At 51.5% G+C, this 13462-nt stretch overlaps 1 protein-coding gene across 1 annotated transcript; it reads left to right on the forward strand.

Annotated features, from left to right (window-relative positions):
* The first annotated feature begins 399 nt into the window (after positions 1-399).
* Positions 400-10873, forward strand: LOC122465069 (TRIO and F-actin-binding protein-like). Its single transcript, XM_043543074.1, has 9 exons — positions 400-858; positions 1908-1936; positions 2241-2410; positions 4371-4513; positions 5014-5143; positions 5763-5964; positions 6520-6916; positions 7748-7880; positions 9328-10873. The coding sequence occupies exons 3-9, from the start codon at positions 2294-2296 to the stop codon at positions 10396-10398; spliced, it is 2193 nt and encodes a 730-aa protein (XP_043399009.1). The 5' UTR covers positions 400-858; positions 1908-1936; positions 2241-2293; the 3' UTR covers positions 10399-10873.
* The last annotated feature ends 2589 nt before the right edge of the window (positions 10874-13462 follow it).

Below are 13462 nucleotides of genomic sequence, written 5' to 3' on the forward strand. Positions count from 1 at the left end.
ACATGAGGGTGCAAGCATGCACCCAGGTTATGCACTCTTGTGCACACAGGCTTATACATGTGGACACACATGCAGTGGACTTTTGCATCTCTTCTGCTACGCTTGGGTTTATTTACATCCACACTTATGCACAGGTTTGCAGATGGGCCGGCAAGATTTTCACACTTGCATGCTATTGTGGAGGGAGAATTCTGTTGAGAGGATATGCAGAAACTTGCATTGCCACTGCTCTGCAGTGACTTACCTCAAGCACATCACGTTGTTTTATGTCCTACTCTTGGCTTAGATTAAAACCAGGCTGAGGGGAAAAAAGAGGGGAGGTGGGGGCCAGCTGAACCAATGAAATACAGGAGACAAGGGCCCCCTGAATCTGGAGACTCGATTAATTGAAAAGGGAGGCAGTTTTAAATAAGAAGGAAAATGGACCTCTGCATTGCTTTGTCACTTTCCTATCCAGGCCATCCTTCCCCTGATCGTTAGCCGAGCTGGAAACCGGACTCCCCATATTGCAAAGCGAGGGGGGGCAGCCAAAACAACCCACCAAGAATCACGCGATGCCCAGTGTCGCTGCAGCGTGGGTTACAAAACTCGGGCACAGAACAGAAGTCAACTCCTTTCCACCCCAAGTTATAACAGCAGCGAAGTGGAGGGGGGTTGCACCCCCAAATCTTCCCTCCCCCGCCCTTTTGCAGGGAGCCACTAAGGGAGCCGTATCCAAATGAGCTGCCTCCCGGCAGCCAACCAAAAAGGGGCTTCTGGGCGTGGCCTTCCTCTACTTCCCAGGGAAAGTATACATGCTTTGTTTTTTAAAAAAAGGCAGCGGGCGATGAGCTGGAGCCGGGCCTGAGCTGGTGCAAGGTAAGTGAAGTGCCGAGGGGGTGTGGGCAGGGGAAGGTTGGGTTGGACTAGATCCCACTCCTATAGGGTGAGTGTGTTACGCCGTTATGAAGTGATTGTTTCTATTTTCTGCATGAATAGTCACAGCCCTTATCTTGAGCTATTTTTGCTAGTGATCTGCAAGTGCTTCACAAAGGGTGGGTATCACCCCCCATTTACAGATGGGCAGCCTCAGGCCCAGAGAGATGATTCGTCCCAATCAGCAAAACCCCAGGAAAAAAAAAAAGTGTTACCCATGGCCTGGAACTGGGAGTGAATGCAAGTGCTTTTCTCTTACTGCCCTTCCAAACAAACCCTCTCTGCATGGCAATTGTAAAGACAAGGCAGGGTGATTAAACAAGCTGAAAAACATGTCACGCGAGTTTGGGGAGTCAGCCTGTGGGGCCAAGAAGTGGCTATTGTGTGTGATTTACCTGGCACCTGCAGTGAATTAGTGCAACAGTTACCCTAAGAAAACCGTATCTGATTTTAGTTTGGGTGCTTGGGAGAGAAAATTAAACCTCTGGTCAGCAGCACTGCTCTAAGTTCTGATGATGAGCGGAGAAGCTGCATGATAGCCCCAGGGATCTTCCTCAGCTGGCTGTGTTAGACAGTTTTTGCAGATTTCAGAGTAACAGCCAAAAAGAAAAGGAGTACTTGTGGCACCTTAGAGACTAACCAATTTATTTGAGCATAAGCTTTCGTGAGCTACAGCTCACTTCATCGGATGCAGTTTTTGCAGAGTGGCAACTGGGTAAGCTGCTCCACAGGAAGAGAGAGTACCCCTGAAGGGGAGGATATATGGCAGCTCTAGTATCCCAGCCCATGCTGAGCTAGGCGGCCTTTGGGAGTAAGGCTCCTAGGATCAGCTTTGGAACTGCACTTTTGGTGCATTGTAGCTAGTAAATATCCCACTGATCTGAATAGATTAGCTCAGGGAAAGGCTAAGCAGGTTTCTAAAGCTACTAAAGCACTTGCAAATAGTCCTTACGAGTACATGATCACTAAGATCCCTCTTTTGTCTTCTGCAGGAGCCCCAGATCAGGACATCAGCTGGAAGGTATTAATATATTCCATCCCTTTTAAAGAAGACTCAAATCAGGCCAGTTTGCCAGGGATCACTGAGGTGGTGATGTAGTTTTCCCTCCTAAAAGAGCTCCAGATAAGAACATTCCCTGCCTGCCAACACTGGCATATTGATGGTATTTCTCCTTCTAAGGAACCCAAGATCAAAACATTCCCTACTGGGGCCGTGAACACCAGGCTGTTAATAAAGTTCCTCCTTCTAAATGAGCCCCAGACCTGAATACTTAAGTATTGAAGTGTCTTGTCTCTCGAGCCTTTATTGCTTCTTTTCTTTGCAGTTACCTCCCTAAGGCAGCACACCTGAGGAAACGTCTTTCCCCTGGCATGGGCTATGTCAGACTTTGTAGAGCATACCCCTTGTGAGAACTTTGAGGCCAATGTGTTTGCCAAGAGCCGATGCCAGAATTGTTTTCGGGCAGTTGGTGCTCACCACCAGCCCAGCAACCAGGTGAGCTTTTCATGTGACCTGAAGGGCTACGAATATTTCATGAGGCTCCATTGTTTTGGGCTGTGACTGCCTGAGTTGAGTGGATGCAAATTCTCAACACTGCCACCCAATGAGGCTTTTTGGATTTCACTGGGGGGGGGCTGAAATTTCCTCTGTGCACAGAATCCATCATTTAATTACTCCCTAGTGCCCTGATGAATTCTGAGCCCTGATCAAAGAGGGGACTAGTGCTGTACTACCGGGGAGGGAGGGCTGGAAGTTAGGATTGAGATGCATTCATTGGCTCTTCTGCGTGGGAAGTCTCAGGGCTGGAATAGCAAGGGGGGGTGGCAGGTCAGGACTGAGAGGCATTGGTGAATAGTGAGTATGGGGGAAAGGTGGGACTGGAATAGCAGAGCCGATACAGATCAGGATGGAGTTGTAGGCTTAAAGCTATACGTGTGTAATAGTGGGGGGTGCTGCCGTATGTTTAAAATTTTCCTTTTGAGGAAAGCCATTGGTGCAGGATGGGGAAAGGATACAGAGCCTTTCACCTTGTCACTGCTTGAAGCAGCCCGAGTTAGTAGAGACTGAAGGTCTGATGGCCTCTGGCACCCACATCACAACTGACCCTGATTGGTCCCCTTGCTGATAGTCTCAGCAGAGAAGCCAAGGTCTGAACAGACCATGGAGACCAAACTCTCCTTCATCCCCAGGGCAGGGCGAGGTGCATTAGTGAGGACTGGTGCCAGTGAGGCTCACACTGCAGCTGTCCCTGCTATACATGTCTGAGGGACAGAAGATTTTGGTCTCCCAGGCTGTTGATCAGACACATTTCATCAGTGCCAAACTCACTTAAGAAATGCACTGTGGGCCAGGTGTGTCACCTGTCGGCTCCCTGCCCTGCTGCTAGTGGGAGAGTGTGATGCCCCATCCCAGCGTGGGTTGCCAGCTGGTTTCATGTTCACAGAGGGCTTCGTGTTGTTCATTGTTCTCTGGGAGTGATCAGCCCAGGATTATGAAATAGTAATGAGGCTCCTACGCTCTCTGGCTCTGGGCCTCTAGAGTTACCGCTCCCTTGCCTGCGATCTGCTCAGAGTTGTCTCCTCTGAGCGAATCCCAGCGAGGGCGACACAATGGAGGGAAAGCTGCGCTGACAGCCAGGCTGCTAGGAACCTTCCCCCTCACTGCTCCTATGCTGGGAAGGTAACTGGGCTTGGGAGAAGGGGGAGGCCAGCACCCTGGGGAAATGCCAGAGCCCTTATAGAGCCGGAGAGGGAGGGGCTTTGGCTCCAGTCCTCCCTTCGGACTACACCCTCCTCCCCCCGGAAAGCCTTTGCCCTGCACTATGACACATGGAGCCTTGGCAAAAATCCTCCAGAGGCTGGGGAATGCAGGTGATGAACAGCTCCCACCAGTTGGGGCATCAGTTCTCGTGTGATGGGCAGTGTCTGACCTCCTGAGCAAAGCCAGACTCTGGCATTTCCCACTTGTTTGGTGAGCCTGGCAGGTGACAGCTGTAACAGAGGGCACTTATCTGATCAAGCTAAGTCCTGGGGCTCTCCTGGGAAGGTTCCCCCTTCCTCCCCCTGGCCTGACACCCCAGATATCCCTCTCCTCCACCATGTCCTTCAAGTGTTTGCTTGGATTCAGTGCCCCATCCCTCTTTTCCCTCACTCGATCTCTGTCTTGGGGTGACTGCAGCCCTGGGAGATGGAAGGTAACTGCTCCAGCATCCAACAGGGCCTTGCTACGCCTCTCTCTGGACTGCTGAGGAAGGAGAAGAATATGAATGTGAATGTGAGAGATCATGGAACAGTGAGGGGATCCAGCAGTCCTGGAGGCAGGCTGGTGTTAGGGAGATGCCCTGAGAGACAGGGTAGGAAAGAAAGGAAGGAGGATGAGACTGATAAGAAAGGCAACCTCCCCACTAGCCCCTTGGAACGGTGGAGTCACCAGTACCTCCCCTTGCTCCCTGCAGGTGCCAGAGGAACATACTGTGGAGGCCCCACACAGTGGTGCCACCAGTGGGCCAGACCCAGGTGGACTTTGGGACCCCCTGTGCATCTTAGCTCCCCAGTGTGAGTTGTATGTGTGTGCGGGCTTCGACGAGGGGACTGAGGGGTGAGTATTGCACCGTGGGAGGGGAAGCACTTCGCTGACAGGGATCCCTGCTAGGTAAATAATATGGGGAGGGGAGGGGTGGATGTTATCCCATGATAGGAGAAGGTAGGTAGGTGTCTTACCATTGATCCCTGCTTGTCGTGCAAGGGGCAGATGGGGCAAACTCTGAAAACCCACCGTCACCAGTGGCACTAGCCAGGCTCCTCACTGGCAGGCTCAGTAGAGGCCAAGGGCTGAATGGGCCATGGAGACTGGACTCCCCTCTTCCTCAGCCTCTCCAGAGCCGGTCTGAGGCCCACTGGCAGAGTGCGACATGTGGGGAGCCCTCACTGGCACTGTCCAGCCTGGCCCGCTCTGGGGATTGAGGAGTTGGGTCTCTAGGGCTGTTTAATCTGGGCCGTTCCGGCAGAGCCGCACTCACGCAGCTTTCCATGCCTGCCCGCGGTAACACGTTCAGCTGTACAGTCACCACCAGCTGTTTGTGTTTCCCTGCCTCACAGCTGGCAGGAGAGCTTGGTGTACACCCAGCTCAGCAGCCGAACCCAGGACAAGCACGGAGAAACCAGCACCAGTACTGATATCTGCACCGACACCAGCACCGGTCCCGGAACCAGCGCCACACTCTCTGGGGTGAGATGGGGTCGTCTTGTCTTTTGGATTGGGCTGTTTAATTCCCCTTATGCCTTAACCCCTCAGACCACTTTCCCTGGGCTCCTGAGATGAGCAGAACCCAAAAGATAAAGGGTAAATAGGCCCGTATTGAGATATTCTGGGGAACTGCAGAGTGCTGGGTAATTGGGTGTAGGGAGGGATAGATGTTGATGTCATAGGCACAATCCCAAGGGACCTTTAATACCCACAAAGTAAACTCCCCTAAAGAGCACATCAGCTAATGCTGGGAGTCCACATTTATTCTCAGTGCTCAGACCATTCCCCACAGCACCCCCTATTGGCTAAGGCTGAGACAGGAATAACTGATTGTTCCCCCAAGCCAGTATTGCTACACCATTCCCTCTCATGCTTGCTGAAGATAGAGGTTGGCCGTGGAGTAACGATGCACTCGCAATAGCTAGCATGTCTGTACTACTCCCTGCAGTGCCTGCTACTGGAAGAGCCTGGGATTGAAGTGGCTGTGAGCTCCACACAGCACGTGTAGCTGCATCATTCCCCATAGCACCTCCAGCCAGAAGAGTCTGGGACAGTAGCTTTCTGCATCCTTTGTACCGACGTGGTCTGTTTCATTCTTCAGGACTGTGAAATGACCAGGCTGCTGGACAGCATTTTGGGATTGGACAAACAAGACATGATGAACTACGCTGGCCAGAGGAAAGAGGTGCAGATTGGAGCCCTGCAGTCAGACAGACCCAGGTGGGGTCAGACCATATCCTGTGGATCCTGGGGGAGAACAGAGTCCCAGAGCTTCACGAAAGAAATCTCCCCTCGGAAAGCAGGTTTGGTTTTCTCCTGCCATAGACCATAGTTCAGGGTATAGGTGGCTCGTTCTCCATGTGGGCTTGGTCTTGGAGTCTCTGGATCAAGGCTCTATTTAGATTGTAACCTCTTTGGGGCAGGGATTGTCTCTTACTCTGTACAATGCCTGGCAGAATGGGGTCCAGTCTCAGCTGGTCCTTAGGCACTACTGTATTAAACGTGATAAATAGTAATAATAGAGCCCAGGGTCTGTGCAGTTTTGCTCCAGTGTCCCTGTGCTTCTCAGCCTCGCCTGCAGTTCTCAACCCAATGTCTGTGCAGTTCTGGTTTTGAAGTCTTTGTGGTTCTTGGTGTCCAAGTGCTCCTAGCCTGGCACCTGCAGTTCTGAAGGCAGTGTCTGCAGGGTACTAGGTCTTGTCCATGTTGTTCTGGATTGTCTCTGGCTCTTATCCCAATATCCACTTTGTATCAGATCTGACCCACTGTTGGTTTTGGCCACGCTGCTCCTGTGTGAGGGAGGGGATGTATCTGCCTCTTGGAGATTCCCTAACCTCAATCTTCTGTTTCCCTCCCAGAATCCAGTCCTGTGAGGCAGAGCGCTGGAGATGGCTGGGGAAAGCATCAGATGGAGAGCGGTTATTTCTCTCTGGAACGCCGGAAATCTGACCCCACCTGGGTCTCCTCCCCGCCACGAGCCAGCCACAGCGCTTTGCCCATGCTCAGTGACCCGATAAGGACTGGCAGGCGTCTCACTTCCTCCGTCAGCTCATTGGACTCTGACCTACCTGGGTACACGAGGGGCGGTGGCGAGGAGCGACATGGCCTGGTGCGGCAGGAATACACGGTGTTGGCTGATCTGCCCAAGCCCAAGCGGATCAGTCACAGGGAGGCATTTGACCAGGAACGCAGCAGCTCCCGCACTCGGAGCCCAGGCCGGGCAGAGGTGGAGCGGATCTTTGGATACGAGCGCAGGTGAAACATCGAGCAGGGGTGTGTGTGTGTGTGTGTGTGTGTTGTGTGTGTTTTTAACAACAGGTGAGCTGTCCCAGGGTTGGTATCACCGAAAGCCTGATTTTTGGAGGTACGTGAGCGCCCACTGCTCTGCTGAGTGCCTGCAAGTCAGCCCCTCCCATTGGTGCTCACATTGAGTTTAAACATGGCTCTCTAACTCAGTTTAAAGACTAGTGTAGACGGGGCTGGAGGCAGGGCCTCCATCCCTCTGTGTGGGGCCTCCTGGGAACTTCCAAATCTGAGTGTTAAAGTTATAGTGTCCATAGCTGGCGGGGTGAGGATGTGGGGAGAGGAAATGGAGGGAAGAGCAAGTCTAAGGTGTTAGAGTTTAGATGGGGAGGAGAGATGACGGTGGATACAGAGCACGAGTGGAGGTAAAAACAGAGTGGGCAGTCTCGTGGTTGGGGTGGGAAATAGGAGGGGTAGATGGGGTATGGAAAGCATTATTGGGGTGCAGAACATGAGGGGGAAAGGAGCCATGAGGGGGAGTGGAGAGCATGCCTAGGGATCATTGGGAAGATAGGGAGTGTATTGGGTCTGCGGAGATGCAGGTAATTGAGGAGTGCAGAGCATGTGGGGGATGGTTGATGTAGAAGAGAGCTCAGAATGGGAGGCAGACATGGGCACAGACAGAGCAGTTCATGTTAGACTCTGATGAAGCTGGGAACCCAAACTCAGAAATATGGTATCACACTCTCTGTCCTACTGTGGCTTGTGAAGGCTAGGGCTGGTGAGGACTCTTGAAGCCCAGACAGAAGAGCACCTGTGATTGTCTTTGTGTGTGGTTGTTAGGAAGTCTGAGACGCTGGAGGCGTTCCAGGCCCTGGAGGAGGGCCTCCTGGACCGGCTAGATGGCAAGACCCCACTGCTGGCCAAAGAAGGCCGATTAGGCAGGAGGCAGTCCAGCCCCAGCCTGTACAGAGAGGTGAGTTGCTGGATCATCACCAGCCCCTTCCTTAGCCAGATAGCAGTAGACACAGCCCAGCCCTGGCTTCCTTTCAGCAAACATCTTCTCAAGCTGTGTCTTGTCCCCATCACCTTTTCTGTTCTCTCTCTGTGCCACACAACTCTGTCTTCTTCTCTTATTATCACCTCCACTCCTCCCTTTCCACTTGATTCCCAGATCCTTCTCTCTCCCCATCCCCTTTCTCTGTGTGTGCCCCAGTTCTGCCCCATTGCAAAATTAGACCACTGCTCCTTCACTGGTTGGGTGAGAGGGGCCACTTCTTTACGCATGGGAGAGGCTGCTCTGCTTGTGTGCAGATGCATGTGCACTCCACTGCCCCCTATTGGAGGATAAGACATGTTGATGTTTGAAAATTCTCTCTGCGGGCGGAGCTAAGTGCTGCAGGTAGGTCTGTGCGTTACTGCCCCCTACTGTAATACAAAAACAACAAGGAGTCCGGTGGCACCTTAAAGACTAACCGATTTATTTGGGCATAAGCTTTCATGTGTAAAAAACCTACTTCTTCAGATGCATGGAGTGACAATTACAGATACAGGCATAAATATATATTGGCACATGAAGAGAAGGGAGTTAGCTTACAAGTGGAGAACCAATGATGAAGCCCAATTCAGTCAGGGTGGATGTGGTCCACTCCCAGTAATTGAGGAGGAGGTGTCAATACCAATAGAGGGAAAATTGCTTTTGTAGTGAGCCAGCCACTCCCAGTCCCTATTCAAGCCCAAATTGATGGTGTTAAGTTTGCAAATGAATTGTAGCTCTGCAGTTTCTCTTTGAAGTCTGTTTTTTGAAGTTTTTTTTTCTTGAAGAATGGCTACTTTTAAATCTGGTATTGAATGTCCAGGGAGATTGAAGTGTTCTCCTACTGGCTTTTGTATGTTACCATTCCTGATGTCTGATTTGTGTCCATGTATCCTTTTACGTAGCAAAAAGTATAATACAATACTGTAATACAATGTATTGTAATACAATGGCCCTGCTGACATACAGTAGTGCCCCTTCCTTTGTAGGCCATCAGTAACAAGATCCAAGGGCTGGAAGTTGAAGGTAGACAAATTCAGACTGGAAATAGCATGTAAATTTTTAACAGTGAAGGTAATTAAGCACTGGGATAATTTGCCATGGGCTGTGGTGGATTCTCCATCACTGGCAATTTTAAAATCAAGATTGGATGTTTTTCTACAAGATCTGCTCTAGTTCATACAGGAATCCTTTGGGGAAGATCTATGGCCCATGTTATGCAGGAGGTCAGACTAGGTTATTATATAGTGGTTCCTTATAACCTTGGAATCTATGAACTGAATGGTCTCCATGTGCTAATAGCCTCTTTCTCCGAATGTGCATGAGGGATGTGGACAAGCTCGTTAGAGAACTCATTCCTTTATCCTTCCTCTGATCTCATCCCTAGGGGAACAAGAGGCTCCCACAGCAGCTGGAGCAGCCGGACAGAGGCCGAGGAGAAGCCCTGCGCTCAGTGAGCCCGGCTTGCCGATCAGAGAGAGACTGGAGGAGCCGAGTGGAATCCATGTGCCACATGAGTACAGATAAGTGCCTGGACAGAGAAAGGGTGCCTCTTCAGCCCTCGAATCCTGAAAAACACACAGACAGTAACTGGAAAAGCCAGAGGGATTCCCTGCACCCCACAAACTCCGGGAAGAGCTCAGATAACAGTTGGATTGGCCGAGGGGGGCACCTGTGCTTCTTGAGTCCTGGGAAGCACACAGAGAGCAACTGGAAGAGCCCAAGGGAGACCCACCCTGTGAGTCCAGTGACGAGGACTGAGAGAAAGTGGAAAGGTGCAAAAGAGCCCCTGCACCCTATGAGTGCTGGAAAACACATGAGTGAACGACAGAGCCTAGAGAAGAAACGCCACCCTGTGAGTCCGGGGAAATGCACAGAGCATGATCAGAAGGGCCACGGCAAATCACTGCGCCCTGTGAGTCCAGCCGGGAAGCCAGAGAGAGACTGGAGGAGCCAGGCAGAGACCCTGCGTCCCAGGAGTCCAACTAGGCAGCCGGAGAGGGACTGGAGGAGCCAGGCAGAGACCCTGCGTCCTGTGAGTCCAGCCAGGAAGCCGGAGAGGGACTGGAGGAGCCGGGCAGAGACCCTGCCCCCCAGGAGCCCAGCCAGGAAGCCAGAGAGGGACTGGAGGAGCCAGGAAGAGGCTCTGTACTCCAGGAGTCAAACTCAAAGATCAGAAAACAAGTGGAAGACCCAAGAGGAGTGTTTGTGCCACATGAATCCAATGCAACAGCTAGAAAGGGACTGGAGAAGCCAAGGAGAAGGTCTGTACTCGGTGAGCTCAGGGCACCAACCAGAGACCATGTGGAAAAGCCCTGTGAGTCCAAGTCAATGGTCAGAGAGTGACTGGAAGAGCCATGAGCGGTCCCTAGGCCTAAGCTCAGAGAAGCAATTGGAGAATGACAGGGGCAAAGAGGAGACCCTCTTGCATCAAGTGAGTAGATCTATGGAGGAGTGAGAGTCCTGAGGGAACCAGTGGCTGATGGGAATCCCTCCCCCAGCAGATCCAAACCCTGGCAATCAATCCTCAGTTTCCACAGAGCTGGAGAATCCCATTCTTTGCAGCCCCACCCAGTGAATAGCACAGAGGTTGGCTTCTCCTCTGGTGTTCAGCTCTGTCCCATTCCTTGTGATGCCTCCTGCTGGCCAGGACAGAAATAGAGCTCTGCCCCTGCATTTTACCCTTTCCCCTGGTGTCCCCTACTGGCCTGAATGAAGAGTGCTTTGTCCTCAGCACTCTGGGGATGAATTTCTGCAGGAGTATATTGGGAGATGGGCACATGCTTATGGAGAGCATGGGAGAGGGCAGAATCCTAGGGCTTAGATCCTGATTTCTCTCCCTGTAGCCCCAGCTAGATCGAGGCACACCCCAACCCCTCAACAATGCCAGCTCCATGGGAAGCCAAGATCTTTATTTGAACACTAACGGGCAACGCAAAAAGGTACTCCAGAAACTGGGGAGGAAGGGGGCACCAGGGCGGGGGAGGGGAACGGGGGGGGGAGAGCATGGTGTATGTGCGTGTGCATGAGGGAACCTGTCAGAAGCTCCCAGAGGGAGTAGGATGACAGGGAATTGGCTGGGCCATTCTCTGTGACAAAGGCTAGTTGGCCTCTCATGCAGGTGCTGTCTCAGCATGCAGCACCTCTCTCTCTCTCTCTGACACTGTGTCTGAGCGAGTCTCTGCTTGAAAGGCAGCTGTGAGGCACTGAATTGCTGTTTTTTGTGAGAGGTGGGTAAATGTATTTGCAATTGCACCTCCCCCTCCCAATCCATTTCCCATGCTTGTTAGCACATTATACACACTAATTCTTCCAATACCTCCATTAGGCAGGAAAACATTACTCCCCCTATTTCACAGGTGGGGAAACTGAGGCCCAGAGAGGCAAAGCGATGTGCCCAAGGCCACAGTGAGAGTTGGTGGCATAACTGGGTTTAAAATGCAAGAGTTTCTGGCTCCCAGTGTTGAGCTCAGACCAACCTCTCTCTCTCTTTGTCATATTCTATGATAAGATGTAGTGACTATTGCATATGGATAAGAGGAGGGGCTTATTTTACAAATAGAATCAAAAGTGAGTGATTGTGCCGGTGCTCTTGAGAGATCATTTCTAAATCACAAGTGAATTTGATGCTGATGAAAGGTACCAGCCTATCTGATAATTCTGGACCCTGAATCTTCTGTTGAACCCAGGTCATGTGCTGTGTAGACACCAGTAGTGCCCTCTTCCCTGTCTCCCCACCCGCAGTGTGCCTTAGCCCTCCCCTGGAAAGATCTCCTCATAGAGAGGGGAGTTGTCTCCATGGCCCATTCACACTTCTGCTGAGAATGTCAAGGAGGGGGCCAATGCAGGAGCATCATGAGGGTACATTTGTTGGGGGATGTGGGCATCGCTCTGAACTGTGACTTATCAACTCATTTCCCATGAAGCATCAGACAGCTGTCAGATGGGAATGCCTTGCACTCAGTGTCCCCCAAGGTTGGATTTGAATGGGTGACCCGCATGCCATTCCCAATCTCCTGAGCCATGAAACTCTTGATCTAGAATTGAAAGACTCTGTATCCCACCCCCCATCTCTGAACCAGCCACCCTGTACAGGGAGGTTGTGTGTGTCCCTCTTCTGAAGTTTGTATTATTTGTGCTAACAACACTGAAGTTGCTTCTGGCTTGTTTCCCCCTCCTTTGTAGGGGGCATCTTCTCAGTGCTGAGGTGTCCTGGGGCCCTGGCCATATGAGAGAACTGGCTCCAGCTAAACAGCAGCAAGGGTTCAAATCTTTCCTCCTTCCTTCACCTCCCCCACAGGGGCTATTAAAATGCTAATACTCTTGAGTATCAGGCTGTCACTTGGTGGGAGGCCCAGCACTCTCTCCTCCCCTTCCTGGAGCTCCTATTGCTTACTTTCCTCACTTCTGTGCAGCTGAAAGCAAACTGGGCCCTGAGGGAAGGTGCCCTTTTCTCCTTGGCATTTGTTCTTTCTTAGTGCCCTCCTCTCTTGGCCAGGCTGGTGAATACAGAAAGAGGGAAGTGGAGGGCCACAAGGCTTACACATCTCTAAGTGTTTTCTATAGTACCTGTCACCATAGTATCTGTGTGCTGCACCCCCATTAATGCATTTAGCCTCACAACACCTCTGTGAGCTGGGGAAAGGTTATTAGCTCCATTCTACAGATATGGCAGCTGTGGTACAGAGAGATTGAATGACCTGCAGAAAGTCCAGTAGGAAGCCTGTGATAGAGATAAGAATTTGACTCAGACTTCCTGAGGCTCAGTCCAATGCTTGCTTTAACCACAGGACTACCCTTCCTTCTTACACTTCACCCTGACCCCAACATATACCTCTCCAATTGCCTGGTCCCTTAAAGACCCACAGTCTGGTTACAAATGGTCATAGGCAATATCATGTAGTTGTAACCATGTCAATCCCAGGATAAGAGAGAGACAAGGTGGGTGAGGTAATGGCTTTTATTGGACCAACTTCTGCTGGTGAGAGACAAGCTTTTGAGAGAGCTTTTCTTCAGATGTGGCATGAAAGCTTGTCTCTCTCACAGGACCGGCTCTAGGCACCAGCAAAGCAAGCACGTGCTTGAGGTTGCATAATTCCAGGGTCAGCATTCTGGCCATCCCTTTTTTTTTTTGCTTGGACAGTTGTGCTCTGAGCTTGGGGCAGCAAAAAACCTAGAGCTGGCCCTGGTCTCTTACCAACAGAAGTTGGTCCAATAAAAGATATTACCTCACCCACCTTGTCTGGCTATAGGCAATATCCAGAGCTGTGGCCCAGTCAGAGGCTCTACTGGGCATATGAGCCTTTCTCAGATATCTGTAGCCATGTGCCAATTTCCTGGTATCACTGAGGTTCATGGAGCCAGGTGCAGGGGGAAAAGATCAGCCAGTGTAATGGGAGATGCTGGGGATGGTGCAGAGGGAGAGGGGCTCTGCCCTGGGAGAAGATGGGGGCCACTGAAGGTGGGCAGAGGGGGGAGGGCTCATCCAGGGTTTGTATTCAGCTTGCCAGCTTCAGCCATGC

This window comes from Chelonia mydas, chromosome 1 (assembly GCF_015237465.2).
Source record: "Chelonia mydas isolate rCheMyd1 chromosome 1, rCheMyd1.pri.v2, whole genome shotgun sequence".
Taxonomy (NCBI): Eukaryota; Metazoa; Chordata; order Testudines; family Cheloniidae; genus Chelonia; species Chelonia mydas.

Bases quoted from the DNA above. Each gene is read 5' to 3' on its own strand.
- LOC122465069 (XM_043543074.1), top strand. From the start codon at position 2,294: ATGTCAGACTTTGTAGAGCATACCCCTTGTGAGAACTTTGAGGCCAAT. The intron at 6,917-7,747 runs GTGAAACATCGA...TGTGGTTGTTAG, and splicing joins ATCTTTGGATACGAGCGCAG to GAAGTCTGAGACGCTGGAGG. The intron at 7,881-9,327 runs GTGAGTTGCTGG...TCTCATCCCTAG, and splicing joins GCCCCAGCCTGTACAGAGAG to GGGAACAAGAGGCTCCCACA.